General features: G+C 49.5%; 1 protein-coding gene across 1 annotated transcript; it reads right to left on the bottom strand.

Moving 5' to 3' along the window:
• Window positions 1–11856: 11856 nt before the first annotated feature.
• Window positions 11857–12366, bottom strand: LOC105557425 (nucleolar protein of 40 kDa-like). The gene has a single exon (XM_012004674.1). The coding sequence runs from the start codon at window positions 12364–12366 to the stop codon at window positions 11857–11859; it is 510 nt and encodes a 169-aa protein (XP_011860064.1).
• Between the last annotated feature and the right edge of the window lie 3498 nt (window positions 12367–15864).

The raw sequence follows: 15864 nt of genomic DNA on the forward strand, positions 1-15864 counted from the left end.
GTTGCGGCGGTCGCTGTGACGTCGAAATGTGACTTCAGTCATACTGAGACGTTGCGAACGCTGATGCGATGTTTATAACCAATTGAATTAATATTATTCGACTATTCACAGCTCCAACTTAGTTAAAGGATAGCGCGGATATAGAGCTTAAGGAACATTCAACGCTCTAGTTAACACCCAGATAACTTCCCAGGATCGCCACAATACAGATTACAGTCGGTGTGGATGACTTAAGGACATTTACCCTTTATTTTTCTGTTTGGTTTTAAGAAGCACAGGTCAGATTTACTGTATTATATTTATATTCGTTATTCGCGATTTTTAATATTGACTTAAAGTGCTCTCTGGCGTTGCTCGGTGCGACAAAGTCCGTATTATTTTCTAAATCTAATTTTTGTCATTTATAATTTTAGGATTTACGTTAAGTTTCTTCTCATCAATCGTTTCGTGAAAAAATCAACAACATTACTTTTATACAAACATTTTATCTGTGATTTAGTGTAATACCGAGTATTATATGTATAATACACCATGTAAACATATACATTATACAGGGTGAGGCATTTAAAACTGTTTTTCAGAATATTTGGAAAAATACAAATCGGATTAAAAAAAAGTTGCAATAAAAGTTGTTCACCTCGAAGAGGGTATCCATTAACATAAAGCTCGACCCCCCTGCACCACCCCCGGGGGTGGGAGGGGGGTGACTTTGAAATCTTAAATAGAAACCCCTGTTTTTTATTGCAGAATTGGATTCTCCGTGAAAAAATATGTAACTTTTGTATGAGACATTTTTTTCGTTTCATGATAGATGGCGCTGTATCGGCAAAAATGAAAATGAGTTGAAAATTGTTGAAAAATGGTAATATCTCAAAAAAATACACATCAAATTAGGAACATCAAAGTAAATTTTTTGATATTTTTGAAAATGCTATCATGTGACACCGTCTACCCTCCTGCAATGCATTCTTAGACTACTTTTAGCTTTACCCAGGAACAACGACGTGGACGTAGTAGTAATTTGTTCCCTTCGGGGTGCTTGATTACTGTGAGTCCCCTTGCCTCTCACTATCTAGATTACTGTGAGTCCCCTTGCCTCTCACTATCTCGGGGTGCTTGATTACTCTGAGTCCCCTTGCCTCTCACAAGTGTTTCATCGAAGCAAATGTTCGAAATGATGTCCGTTGTTTCTAATGCACATTGCAACTCTGTGTCTGAAAGACAATCCGACATTTATAAGTGTCTCTGCGCTAATGTTTGTACATTCATTGATAATTCGCTGCTGCATATTTTCTGGGGTTGTTGGTACATCCATGTAAACTCTCTCTTTTAGCCTTCCCCACAGGAAAAAATCGGCAGAAGTCAAATCGGGTGAACATGCGGGCCAATTTTGAGGACCTCCTCGTCCAATCCATCGACCCGGATAGTTTCGATTCAAAACTTCTTGAGATATTCGTGAATAATGCGCTGGGCATCCATCGTGTTGAAACCACATATCCATTCTTGTTTGAAGTGGAACATCTTCCATTAGTATGGGTAAAACATTATCTAAAAAGTCGCTGTACATTTGACCATTCAGATTACCTTCTATGAAGTATGGGCCAATTACATGAGTACCTAAAATACCGCACCAAACGTTGACACTCCACGGGCGTTGATGTTCAACTTGCCTTAACCAATGGGAATTCTCCACTGACCAATAATGCATATTATGTCGATTCACTTGACCACGATTCGTAAAATTTGATTCATCAGAGAAAAGTATCTGTGAAATGAAATTATCATTGACTGCCAGTTGTTCCTGTATCCAGTTGCAAAAATTCAAGCGATATTGAAAATCGTCACCATGCAGTTCTTGATGCAGCGATAAATGAAATGGATGAAATTTGTGTTCATGCAGTATGCGTAGAACACTTCTTTGAGAAATTCCTGAACCTCGCATAATTTGCCTAGAACTAATGTGAGGATTTGCAGCAATTGCAGCTAAAACATTCACTGTGTTATTTTCGTTTGTCACAGGCCGCGGTCGGAGTCTTTCTCTAGGTTTAACACTTCCAGTTTCAGTAAACAGTTGGACAATACTGCGAAAAGTCGTTGCAGAAGGAACATTCCTATCAGGGAACAGATTAGCATACCTTTGACGAGCTTCTTCAACATTTCTATGAGCCTCAAAGTACGAGGAAATGATATCTACTCTCTCTACAATCGTTAACATTGTGGAACAATTGAGAAGAGACGTTTACAGTCCGAATCATTGAAGTAAAATGAACAGTCTGACCACTTTGCTTTTCGAACATTTGCTTCAATGAAATACTTGTGAGAGGCAAGGGGACTCACAGTAATCAAGCACCCCGAAGGGAACAAATTACTACTACGTCCACGTCGTTGTTCCTCGGTAAAGCTAAAAGTAGTCTAAGAATGCATTGCAGGAGGGTAGACGGTGTCACATGATAGCATTTTCAAAAATATCAAAAAATTTACTTTGATTTTCCTAATTTGATATGTATTTTTTTGAGATATTACCATTTTTCAACAATTTTCAACTCATTTTCATTTTTGCCGATTACGCCATCTATCATGAAACGAAAAAAATGTCTCATACAAAAGTTACATATTTTTCCACGGAGAATCCAAATCTGCAATAAAAAATAGGGGTTTCTATTTAAGATTTCAAAGTCACCCCCCTCCCGCCCCGGGGGTGGTGCAGGGGAGTCGAGCTTTATGTTAATGGATGTCCCTCTTCGAGATGAACAACTTTTATTGCAACTTTTTTTTAATCCGATTTGTATTTTTCCAAATATTCTGAAAAACAGTTTTAAATGCCTCACCCTGTAGTATAAGTAATAAATAATATTAAATTGTTACTTATATATTTTCTTATTATTTTATTATAGCTGTATATATGATCTAACCTGGATTATTTGCATCATGTCTACCCCTTACAAAAAGTACATTATAAATATGGTTTTTCTTGAAAAATTATTATTTGGTAAATAATGTTACTATTTGTATTTTTAATTTCTTGAAAAGTGAAATCATAAGAAAACATGATAATTAATGCGGAATTTTAACGGTTTTCTTTAAAAATATTATTTTGTATTCATTTTAACATTATTTTAGTATTTTTCACTAAATACTAAAATTATAGTTATAAAAATTAATTAATATTTTTAAGGAAAGACAACAAGATACCGCATTAATTATTATGATTTCATGTAAAATTTAATTTCAAGAAATTAAAAATGTTACTAAATATGTAGTTATACCGTCCTTTATCATATAATGTTAAATTTATACACTCGGAAAACCCTATAATTGTAGTGTATTTTTCGTAAGGCCGCCATATGTCCGCTAGGATCAGATCAGGGGGTCGATTATGAATTTTATTACACACGTGAAAAGTGACAAATTTTCCATTACCTTCTTCTTCTATGTCCTTCTCTAGAAAAAGTAGGCAATGGAGAAATTTTTCACTCTTCACGTGTAAAAAAATTCATGATCGACCTCCAGACTACTCATGTCTGATTGGATCCGAGCAAATACAGATTATTCTTGTCATATCTGACCTCATCCGCCAGGATCAGATTAGATCTACTCATGTCTCAGTGGATCTGATCAGATATAGATTATTCTTATCCTATCTGACCTCGTCCGCTAGGACCGGATCAGATCTACTCATGTCTGATTAAATCTGATCAGATAGGGCCAATATTTTGATCAAATCAGATATAAGCGAATTTGATCTGATTTGATCTGATCAGGTCTGTTCAGATCTTTCCCATTTTTTCCCGGGCCATTTTACCCTTATCCATTCCTTCCCATTTAAAACCCTTATCTTATCCCTTTCCTCCTTCATCTCTACTATTGCTACCACTCTTCCCCCCTCTCCCTGCCTTTCTATCACCTTCTCTATCTTTGGCTCTGTCCCTAACTTATCTCTTACCGCCCTTCTTCTCTTCCAAACTCTCTCCTCCCTATCCTTTCCTTCTACCCCTCTCCATATCAATCTTCTTCTTCTCTCCTCCCTTCCTCTCTCATTCTTTGCGTCCCTCTCTGATTCCTCTTCCTCCTCCTTCCACCAGTTCTTCTCCTCTGAGTCATCACTCTCCTTCCCACTTTGCTCTTTCTCTCTACCTTTCCCTTCCCTCTTATCCCTTCGTGTTTCCCTTTCCCCTCCCTTCTCCGTCCTCTGTCCTCTCTCCTCCCCTTCCCTGCGTTTCTCCCATCTCTTCTCCCTCCCATCTTCTCGCTCTCCTCCGTCCACTCCTCCTCTTCTTCGCTTCTCTCCCTCTTCCCCGCTACTCTCCTTCTCTTCCGTCTCTCCTCTACCACTTGCTTCCCTCTTCTCTCTTCTTTCTCTTCGTTCTTATCTTTCTTTCTCCCCGTCTCGCTCTCTGACGTACCTCTCCTCCTGTCTTCTCTCTTCTCCCTCTCCCTCCTTTCTTCCACCTTTCGTCTCTCCTCTCCTCTTTTTCTCTCCTTCCTCTCCTACCTCGTTTCTTCTGCTTTCTCCTCTCTTCCGATTCCTCTTCTTCCGCTTTTTCGCTTCTTACCTTTCTGTCTCTCGATACTTCCACTTACTTAGTCGTCTTAATCGTCACTCTCCTCCATCGATCTCTCGATTTCTTCCGCCAATCCCCTTCGTTTCCGTCCAATCGATCTCTCGTCTCGCCGTCGTTGCTCCACTCCTCTACCTCCTTCGATCTCTCGATCCTCCTGTCCAATCCTCTTCCTTCTTCGATTCTCTCTCATCCGCTCTCCCCTCCATCCCAACTCTCCTTGCTCCATACTGCCAACTCATGCCCGTTCACCTTTCCTTCCACTCTCATTTCTCCTGCACCTTTCATTATTTCTTCATACCTCCATTTCTGCTGATTCTTCTCCGCCTCCTCTTTCTATCTCCTTCTTCTCTTTCTGATCGTTCCACTCCAGCCTTTCCTTTCACTCCTTTTTCACTTTATCTTCGCACCCAACCTCCTTCCTCCTCGCCATCTTTTCTACATATCGCATACTATATCAGTATTATCAAAATAAAAAGAAATAAATTTCAATTTTCACAAATTTATTACTCCGAAACTTAGGCCTATTCAATCAAACGCCGGGACACGTATATCTTTTTTCATTTCCAGAATAACCAAAAAAAATTGGCATCGAAATCCCAGTGTTGCCGCGCCGCTCCGTGCGCGGTGTAGTTTCCTTCTTTCTCACTCCGGAGGTGTTCTTTGACGAGAACCGATAGGATTCTTTGATGGGATGTGGCTGGTCAGATGTCTATCGAATGGCCTATCTGGTGTGTCTGTTACCACCAGTGGTACCTTTACTCTTCGCGACAGTTCATTTTTCTGGCATTTTTCGTACTTTGAGATGTGTTCTTCCACATCTTTCGTTAACCCTGTCCAATTATGGGTCAACCGAATTCTTCTTATGGTGCGTTCCACTCCTTGATGTCCTCCCACAGGCGCATCATGGTATTCATACAGTATTTTCTTCTTTTCCTCTTCTGAGTATTCGCGTCTGAGTATTCCGTCGTCGTGTCTGTCTCCTCGACGGTGTTTACGTCAGCAACGTGTCGACTGAGCGCGTCAGTATTTTTGTTTATCTCACCTGCCTTGTGTACGATTACGTAGTCGTACTCTAATTTTAATCGCCACCTTATTAGGCGCGATCCTGGATCGTTTACACTAAATAGCCACACTAAAGATTTGTGGTCTGTGACTGTCGTGAATTTTGTTCCGTATAGGTACGGTCGGAAGTGCTTGACCCCCCATACTATGGCTAGCAATTCTTTTTCCGTAGTGCTATAATTCTGTTCGACCTTATTTAAAATTCGACTCGCGTATGCTATTGGTCTATCTTTTCCTATTTTTCCCTGCGATAATATTGCTCCAATCGCATGATCGGATGCATCAGTCGTCACCACGAACGGCTGTTCGGAGTCGGGATACTTCAGAACGGGCGCTGTCGTTAATTTTTCTTTTAGAATATTAAATGCTTGTTGCTGCTCTTCCGTCCTTTCAAATTTTGTTCCCTTCTTCAGCACTTTCGTCAAGGTTTTTGCTATCTTAGAAAAATTTTCTATAAATCGCCGATAATATCCTGCCAATCTGATGAAGGCTTGGATATCCTTTCCTTTTCTTGGCGTCGGAAATTTCCTGACGGCCTCCAATTTTGTAGGGTCCGGTACGATTCCGTTCTCTGTTATTTTGTGACCTAGGTACGTAACCTCTTTTCTTAGAAATTCGCACTTATCGGGCTGCAGTTTTAGATTATTATCCCGCAGTCTCTTGAAAACCTTTATGAGCCTTTCATTGTGTTCCCGTAGGCTACTCGCGTATATGACTATGTCGTCAATATATACAAGACATTTCAGTCCCTGTAATCCCATTAGAACCGAATTCATGAGACGTTGAAATGTAGCGGGGACATTTTTCAGCCCAAATGTCATTCGGTTATACTCATAATGGCCATAGGGCGTGGAGAACGCCATTTTTTCCTTAACTTCTGCTGCCATTGGCATCTGGTGATACCATGCTGCCAGATCGAGAGTGGTAAAATCCGTAAAATACGTCGCATTTCCTAGTTGATTTAGGATATCCACTATATTCAGTATAGGGAATGAATCTCCAACCGTTAAATCATTTACTTTTCGGAAGTCCACCACTATTCATAATTTCGGGTTTCCATTTGTGTCGGCCTTTTTCGGCACGACTAGTAAGGGCGCATTCCATTGGCTCGCACTGGTGCGAATAATTTCATTCTTCAACATATCGCGTACCTGCTGATTCACTTCTTCTTTGTGTTTTTCCGGCAGGCGATATGGTCGCACGTTGACCGGGGCACTGTTTGCTTGCGTTGCAATATTATGTTTCACAGCGCTCATACATGTCAGGGGTTCTCCCTCTGCGTGAAATACATTGTTGAAGTTTTTGCAGATCTCGATAATGGTTTTCCTTTCCTCGGCATTTAAATGTTCGGTGCGCAATCGTTTAATTACTTTGTCACGGCGTGATATGTTTCCGGCACTCTTTCTAACGTGTGCTGCATTTATTTCTTCTGTCTCTCCCAGCTCAATTTCCACAAGTTTTACTTGCGGCATTGGCATCTCAACCGTGGTTTCTGTTGTATTCAAAATGCTTGCTACGCACGTAAATTCTCTTGGCTGCACAGTTTCCTATAAACACTCCGGGTCTAGTTTCTTCTGCCTGTACTATGCCCAACATATTCGTGTCGGTAGCCAAGTGTATACGAGGTCTGTTAGAAAAGTATCCGACTTTATTTTTTTTTGCGAAAACCGGATGGATTTGAATCAAGCGCGCTTGCGTGAGCCTTGATTGAACCTTCGTGCGCATGCGTGAATTTTTTCCTATCTGTCGATGGCGCCAGTTGCTGGCAAGCAGCATTTGAATGAGGCAGTGTGTAGTACACGCGGCGGTTTTTAATTGCAAGTAAAATGACGGAACAACTGGAGCAGCGCTACTGCATCAAATTTTGCCAGAAACTGGGCGACAGCCAAGTTGAAACTATTCGGAAGATTCAGACGGCTTTCGGTGACAATGCTATGGGCATCACACAGATTAAGGAGTGGTACAATCGGTTTAAAGGCGGCCGCACATCGGTGGAGAGCGAGCCACGCTCCGGTCGGCCATCAACATGCCGAAATGACCAAGTTATTGCCGAAGTGAACGCTGTGGTGATGCGGGACCGTCGTGTGACTATCCGAGAAATTGCGGAAGAGGTGTGCGGCGCAAGAGACCGGAGTTATGGTCAACAGGAAATTGGCGCCTTCACCACGACAATGCTCCAGCACATTCCTCGCACTTGATTACAACTTTTTTGGTGAAAAACCAGACTCCTGTGGTTCAACAGGCTCCTTACTCTCCTGATATGGCCCCCTGCGACTTCTGGCTGTTCCCCAAACTCAAGAGGCCATTGAAAGGAAAGCGATTTCAGACAAGAGAAGACATTATGGTTGCAACGACAGCAGAGCTAAACTCCATTCCGAAACAGGCTTTCTCAGAATGCTTCCAACAATGGCGGCACCGCTGGGACAATTGTGTGGAGTCCCAAGGAGACTACTTTGAGGGTGATTAGGTTTCCAACGCTCCAGGTATGCCAGTTTTTTTTTCCCGGCCAAAGGTCGGATACTTTTCTAACAGCCCTCGTAATTGTTTCGCTTCGCGGCTTTAGTGATTTGCCGTCCTTTTTTTTGGACTTCTCTGCGCATACTGGGGCCATCCGGGAACTGCAACGCATAACTTCCGAGCGGCACCGCGCCGCACGTGACTTCGCGCTCCTCTAGGCCCGTATACTAGGACCCGGCCCTGACAAGGGCCATCCTCTTCTTACTTCGTGGCGGGGGTGCCACCGAGCCCCTCGCCGCGCCCCCTGGTTGTTGGTGGGGGCGGGTGGGCCACAGGTCTCCAGCCCGTGCCCACCCCCATTCGGTCCCAAACCGTTCCTTCTCCTCCCCTTTTAGTCGCCTCTTACGACAGGCAGGGGCTACCCCGGTGCTATTCGCAAGCGGCACCCGTACACCAAAACTGGGACCAGTCTTCTCTGCACCTATGGTGTGGTGCCTACTGGCCTTTTGTACTGGCCAGTCAACCTAGATTAACGCTGGGGAAGGAGACGGCTAACCATGACGGTCTGCCGCTCCTTCCCCGCTCTACCTCCAGGCCCTTAAGTGGGCCGGCAGACGGCGTGCTCCTCTACGTCTGGGCACACCTGCTCCGCCCTGTTGCGAGCCCGCAGGAGGGTCTGCCTCCCCCCTGCGGATCCGTTCTGCTTCCTCCTTCTGTGACATTACGTGTTCACAGGAGGAGAACGCCTCCCAGGCCTCCTCCCTCTTGACAATGGCCTTGATCACCGCGTCGAGAGAGAGGTCCGCCCCGATCTTATCTTGGAGGACACGGCGCTCCGCCCTCCACGCGGGGCAGCTATCCAACGTATGTTGCGCCGTGTCCTCCTCTGCATCACAGTGGTGACAGTGTGATGTCCTCTCTTTTCCTATACGCCGCAGGTACCCACCGAAGCACCCATGCCCGGTGAGCACCTGCGACGTTCGAAATTAGGCCCTTGCATAAGGGCGCTCCAACCGTTCCTCCAGATGAGGGAGGACGGCTTGTACAGTGCGCTGGCCTGCGCAGTCAGGATCCTCCAGCCTCACCCGCCAGTCCTCCCTCACATTCCTCTTTAGTTGGCTATGGATAAGCCGCCTTACTTTCCCCGTTATTGGGGCCTCTGCTCTCCTCAGGTTTGCCACTTGTTCATAGACTACCGCGTATGACTCGGCGAGCAGCTCCAGCGGCGGTGTTCCTGCCAACAATGTTGCCGCCGCTCTAGACACCGTCCGATAGCCGCGTATCGCGCGGATCGCCATGCGGCGTTGCGTCCGCCTCAGTGCAGCTGCCGCCTTTTTCTCTCTGGTCAATGCCTCAGCCCACACGGGGGCGCCGTACAGGGCAATGGAATTTACTACGTTGGCATACAGCTTCCTTACCCTGCCGGACAGCCCCTCGAGGTTGGGCATGATCCGTGACAGCGCGTTTGCTGTTGCATCTAATCTTGGGCCGAGTTTGATGAGGTGGTCTCTAAAGGTCCACCCACCATCTAGGTAGAGGCCCAAGTACTTGATTAAGGGCCCCACCTTTATCCTTGTTCCGTCCACCGATATGGACGTTTCCGTTGGGACCCCTTTAGTGCCGCTGTGCATATAGACAGCCTCTGTCTTGCCGGCAGAGACTTTCAGGCCCAATGCATTAATCGCTCGGACTGCGCACTCTATCGCCAGATTGGCATTATTTGCGGCTTCCTTCCAATCCCTCCCGCCGGCAAGCACCAGGGTGTCATCTGTGTAGCAGATCATGGTGCTGCCGGCGGGCATGGCCGTCCTCAGAACGGCGTCATAGGCGACGTCCCACAGGATTGGTCCTAGGACCGAACCCTGCGGGACGCCGCACGCCGCGTCCCAATTCCTCGTCTCTCCCTCACGGTCCTCACAGGTGATCATCCTGTCGTTCAGGTAGTCACCTATGATGTTCCGTAGGTACGCGGGAACCCTTAGGTCCATCAGCGCTCCTTTTATTGCCCTGTGAGGGAGGGAGTTGAAAGCGTTGGCGATATCAAGCGCCGCCGCCAACACAACTCCTCCCCTCTCTAGGACATACTCGACGTGGGCCCTTACACATTTGACCGCGTCGATGGTCGACCTATGTTCGCGAAAACCAAACTGTCGGTCGCACAATCCTCCTCCTTCTCCGCCCTCGATGCCCCGGACGAGACGGGAGACGATGATCCTTTTCAGGATCTTACCCGCCTCGTCCAGTAAGCATATCGGACGGTAACTCGCCGGTAGATCCGTAGGTTTTCCCGGTTTCGGGATAAGGACGAGCTTCGCTTCCTTCCAGGGTGTAGGGAAGGATCCCGTCCTGAGGCACGTTGTCATTAGCCCCCCCAATCTGCCAGCGATTTCTCCTAGGGCCACCTTCCAGGCAAGTCCCGGTATCCCGTCGGGACCCGGGGCTTTGCCTGCCTTCAGCCTCTTTGCCGCATTGGCAATCTCGTCTTCCGTGACGCTCATCTCGTCACGCCGTTCCACCTCTTCTATCTGCGGGATTGGGTGTTCCTCATCCCTTAGCCTGTCGCCGTCCTCCCCAGGGAAGAGCGTGCGGACCACCTCTCCCAGGAAGTCCGGGTCCAGGAGCGTGCGGACCACCTCTCCCAGGAAGTCCGGGTCCAGGTTCTCCACAGTGGGAGGCGCCCCCTTGCTAAGTCTGTCCAAGACTATTTTATAGGGGCGCCCCCACGGGTCTGCGTCCAGAGTCTGGATCAGGCCTTCCCACGATCTTTCTTTAGATCTCTTGATAGCTACTCTTAACTCATGGCGTTTTGCCTTGTTGTCCTCGAGTAGACTATCTATTTCTTCCCGCGTCGACCCAGTTCGCCTCCTTGCCTTTGCAGTTCGCCTCCTTGCTTGGACGGCCAAGTCTCCTCAATTCCCCGATTTCGTCCGTCCACCAATACGCCACTTTTCTTGGCGCATAGGTGGCATGGCAGAGTCGCATGCTCGCACCATCGCTGCACGTAACTGTCGAGCCTGTTCCTCCACGTCTAGCTCCCGCGCCTCCGGCACCCACGTCTCTATCATTAGCGACGCGAGGAGCTTATCTGGGTCCATTTTCTGGGTCACCCACCTAAGTGGGCGACCCCTGGTTACCCTGCTTCCTCTCTCTTCTCTAGAAAGCCCAAACTCAATCGGCAGGTGATCAGAGAGCAGCTCGGCCTCCACTGCCACCCGCCAGTGGGTTATTCTCCTCGCCGCCGCAGGGGAAGCCCATATCAAGTCGACGATAGACTCCCCCTGCGGTCTCACACAGGTGCTGACGTTGCCCGTGTTTAGTAGGTGGAGGTCGAGCCGCGCCGCCCACTCCTCCACCTCATGCCCCTTTACGTCAGGTCGCCCGGAACCCCAAAGTGCCGATTTGGCATTGAAGTCCCCGGCGACTATGACTGGCTCGGGGAGAATTCCCCTGATGAGCGTCTCCAGCCCGTCAAGGCGGTCCTCCAGTTGGGCACGGCTCAGTCCAGGGCGCAGGTACACTCCCACAAATGTGAGGCCTCCCCATTTTACGCACACCCAGCCCTCGCCCGCACCTTTCACCGAACATGAGGTGTGCCTCTCCCCCGTTCGCCGCCAATGTATGGCCGCCGTGTCGTCCAAGCTGTACGCCCAGCAAGGATGGTCCGCTATTTTTCGCGGTTCCGACACGATGGCCAGCCCGCAGCCACGCTCCACCATTGTCTGCAATAGCAAATCATGTGCTTGGTGGGCGTGGTTTGCGTTCACCTGGATCACCTTTATCGGCGTGAAGGCGTCGGCTTCCCGGCTTCCTCCAAACCGCTTACCTCTGTGGATCTATCTCCTGTGGGGCCCTGTTCGTCCTGCGGGGCGTCCATCTCAGTATCCACAGGGATCGTTTCACACGACTCATTCATGTTCACGTCCCTGGATTCTTCCACATCCTTGGATGTCTCTTTCTCCTTTTGGCTGGATTTTTCCCGAGTAGTTCGGGTCTTCTCCGTCGCCTGAGGATTTCCCTCTTGTCTCCTTTTCTTAGTCTCCCTCTTGGATGGCGAAGGGCAGGCTGTGCCCCCAGCTTTGTGCCGGTCCGGGAGGTCCTTCGCCTTGCACACCGGGCAGCTAGGCTCCAGTATGCAGTCCTGGGCTTGATGTCCTTCGGAGCCGCATCGATAGCAAGCCGCGCTTCTATCAACTTTGCTTCTGCATTGTTGCCTCACATGCCCCCTTTCGAGACACCTAAAGCAAACAAGTGGTCTGGCTTCCAGAAGTTCCACTCTGGCCGCCATCCACCCAATCCTTACGCGCTAAAGCGCAGCCACTTTCTTCGCCTCAGTAAGGGGGCACTGCACCCAGGCTGTTCCTAGGCCGTTCGGAGCCTCCCTTATGCGCCCCACTTTGATATCCTGTTTGGCGCATCCTCCCGCTTTAGCCACGGCATCTGCCACTTCTTCTTCCGTGACAGAATCGTCCAGTCCTTGACTCTTAGCTCTGCCAGTTTAATGGGACGAGTCACCTTAACCCCTTCTTGCTCCTCTAGGACCGCCTTCATTCTTGCGGTCAACATTTCGGCCTTAGCTTTTGCGTCCCCGCCGGGGATCTCAAATATGAGAGCCCCCGTGAGGGTTCGCCTTGGCCGGAGTTCCTCTATTCCCAGCTCTTCTAAGGAGATCCGGGACTTCAGGATCCCCATGCACTCCCTATAGGAGCCGGGAGGAGCCGTTAACGTGACGGGTTGTGTCCTTGCGTTCCTCCTTCTTGCCTTGCCAGTTTCCTGGCTTGGCTTAGGATTTGGTTGGGAACGCCTCACCTCTTTGTTTCCCTGGCTTTGCGACTGATGTTGTGTCGCTGTCTTGGCCTGGGATGCCACGGTTTGCTTCTTTGTAGCAGCACCTCCTCTCGTGTTCTTCTTCGTCACCTCCGCCCAGGTGGCGACTGCCCCTTTGGTCGGTTGTGACTTGGAGGAAGGGACCTGTTGCTGTTGTTGGTCCCCCCTACCGCAGCTCCTTGCGACAGGTTTCTTTTACCTGCGCTGTTTCCTCTAGTGGTAGTAATGCCCTTTGTCGGGTACAGGGTTCAGCCCAGGGCGTGCTTGCTTTCCTGATCCTGGTGTCTTGTCCCGTTTCGTCTTTATGTGGACACTAACCTTCTCTACTCCGATTATTTTCGGCCCAGTTTTAGGATTAGCGTCCACGTTTCCCCGAGCTGGGTTCTTCTTCCCAGCTGGTTCTTTCCTTTTACCCGGTTCCCCCTTCCTAAGTAGGATGGCATTTACGCCCTCGCACCTAAGGATAAGGTTCTCCAGGTTTGCTCGGGTGCTGTCAGCGTCCTCTGTGATTAGATCGCTGATGGATACTCCCTCCAACACCCTTCGCGCATCTAGGGCTTTTTCTTCGGGCAGGGCCGGGATCACAGCTCTTCGGCCTTTGATCTCAGGCCTGTATATTGGCATGGAGACTTCCATGTCTGTGTTTCCATGTTGTTTCTCCTCCTTGCTGACATATGACGTTTTGTCTCTAGTTCCTTGGGGGGGGGGGGTTCAAGTTCATCCTCAGATGTCGATGACTCAGCCAGCCTACGATACTTTCGTTTTCTGTCTGGTCATCCCTCTTCCGGTTTTTGTACCGGCTGTCCTTGCTGCCTTTCCTGCTTGAGTAAGGCAACTTGTCTTTCCAATTCGCTTATCTATCCTCACTGTAAGCATTTCTGCCTCTTCACCCTCTTCAGTTGAAGAGGTTTTCGTAGGCTTTGACCGCCGCCCTCAGCATGTTAGTTGACTTATTCAATGCATGCACAAATGGACCCGAGAGGTTCTTCGAGCGGTCAGCAACCTTCTGGATAGTCTCCAAGCATCCCACCATCTCCGCAACGAGTTTCACAGACGGTATAGTTTCCATCTGTCTGAGTATTTCGCGCTCCGGTGTGATGTTCCTCCTCACTCTTGTGTCAGCCCTTATATTCGGGTCTAGTATCTCCCTGAGCGACTGTTGTTGGGCTTGCAGTCGCTTCACCTCTTTTTTCGCCGCGAGCCTTTCTTTGGCGAGTACATATTTTCCCACCGTCGGTGGGCGCCCTCTGCCCCTCGGTGCGTTTTGCGTGTTCACCACTGGTTCGGTGTTCTCCTCTGTTTCGGATTCCGTGTCTGTCACGTTGACATCGACGTCCTCTTCAGGCATTTTCCACTGGGCGAGTTGAACAAAACATGTCTTGTGACTCGCAGGCCCTGCTCCTTTTTTAACTCTCCCTGAATTAGCTGTCGAGCAGGTTGCCATTTCCACGTCGGTTGACGCGGTTGGTGCGTCTGCACCTCGTTGCCCTTGGCTACCAGACGAAGGGGGGTCCGTTCGCTGGTTTTTGTCCCTCTCGTTTCCACCTGAACCCTTCTTCTTTGTATTTTTTGTTTGTGGAGACATATTGCATATATTATAGATCATAGGGTTCGGCCATCATGGCACCCCCGCCGCAGTGGGGGATCTTCCCCCCGTGAAGTATTGCCCTATTTATGAGACGGGAAACGGTGAGGCTTTTCGGGGAGCCACCCCTATCCCGTCTGGTGACTCTGTATAAAAAGGTTCCTGGAGAGGGCCAGGTCCACCACTATACGCAAAAGGTTTAGGCTCACCCAGTGAAAGGACGCGTACCGACCCGTGGCAGGTTGGTATCCTCATCGGCCGCTCATCCTGGCACCGGGCTAGAGCTTGCTAAGGCTCGTTCCCCCCTAGCTTGGGTATGAGGGGACGGTGGCTAACCGCCCCTCCATACACACGCCCAGCATACCGACTTCAACTCCCTGATAGGCTCCAGACAGACGGACGGGAGCGGTTCTCCCACGTTGAACATGCCGCTTCCTGTGGTTTTTGCCAGAAGGTTCTGGACTTATGCACCCACGTAGTCCACGGCAGAGGTCAGGTACTAACGTCACCGTCCGTCCCCGGTCGGGGGGTTTACTACTCCCCCCTTAGTCTCAGGGAAATATCCATCGGCAGCCGACCGTGTCCCACACACACACGCACGCACACAACCGCCTTCCTGCCCATCCCCTGCCGCCCCCATGCCAGGCCGCACGCCCCAGCAACGAGACGTCGGCCCCAGACACGGACTGACAGGTTCACGATAGGAGGACGGGTGTTGGCCGGCAGACTTGCCGACCAACTCCTCGGACCACCGGGCCCTGCCTGGGAATAAGTCCCAGCGGCCCCGGCGGTTCTCAGGCGATCGGGCCCTGCCTCGGAAACGTCCGAGCGGCCCCGATCCCCGTCTATCTTCCGGCCCACCCGGCAACCTGAGCCACGCTCAGTGTGTTGTCGAGGTCCGGCGGCCCCTCCCCCCGGAAGAGACGGAGCACGTCCGAATCAACCGCGGAGAGGCCACGGCTTCCCGTCTCCCCAGCTGCCCGAGCCACGCTCGGTTGTGCAGCCAGGGTCGGGCCCTCCCCTGCCCTCGGGACAGGACCACGTCCAGCCCGGTGACAGGGGAGCTCTGACTCCCACCTCCCTGCCGGAGCACCGGCGTGCAATGGGAGATTGGGAGTCTTCCACGTCTTGATACCCCGACCGCCTGCCGGAACACCGGGGTGCAATGGCAGTCGGGGCCAACAAGGTGATGGGGAGGCAATGACTCACCTCCTCAACCACCTCTCCGGGTTCCCCCCAATCCCTGCCGGAACACCGGCGTGCAATGGGATCGGGAGGGTGACCACCCGGTTCGGTGGGGAGAGCAAGCTCGCCCCTATCGGCCCCGGCGGCCGGAGGTTTGAAGTCAGGGTACCTTTTTTTTTTTACGTGTGG

Source organism: Vollenhovia emeryi, unplaced genomic scaffold (genome assembly GCF_000949405.1).
Source record: "Vollenhovia emeryi isolate VEMERY1.0 unplaced genomic scaffold, V.emery_V1.0 DF939490.1, whole genome shotgun sequence".
NCBI lineage: Eukaryota > Metazoa > Arthropoda > Insecta > Hymenoptera > Formicidae > Vollenhovia > Vollenhovia emeryi.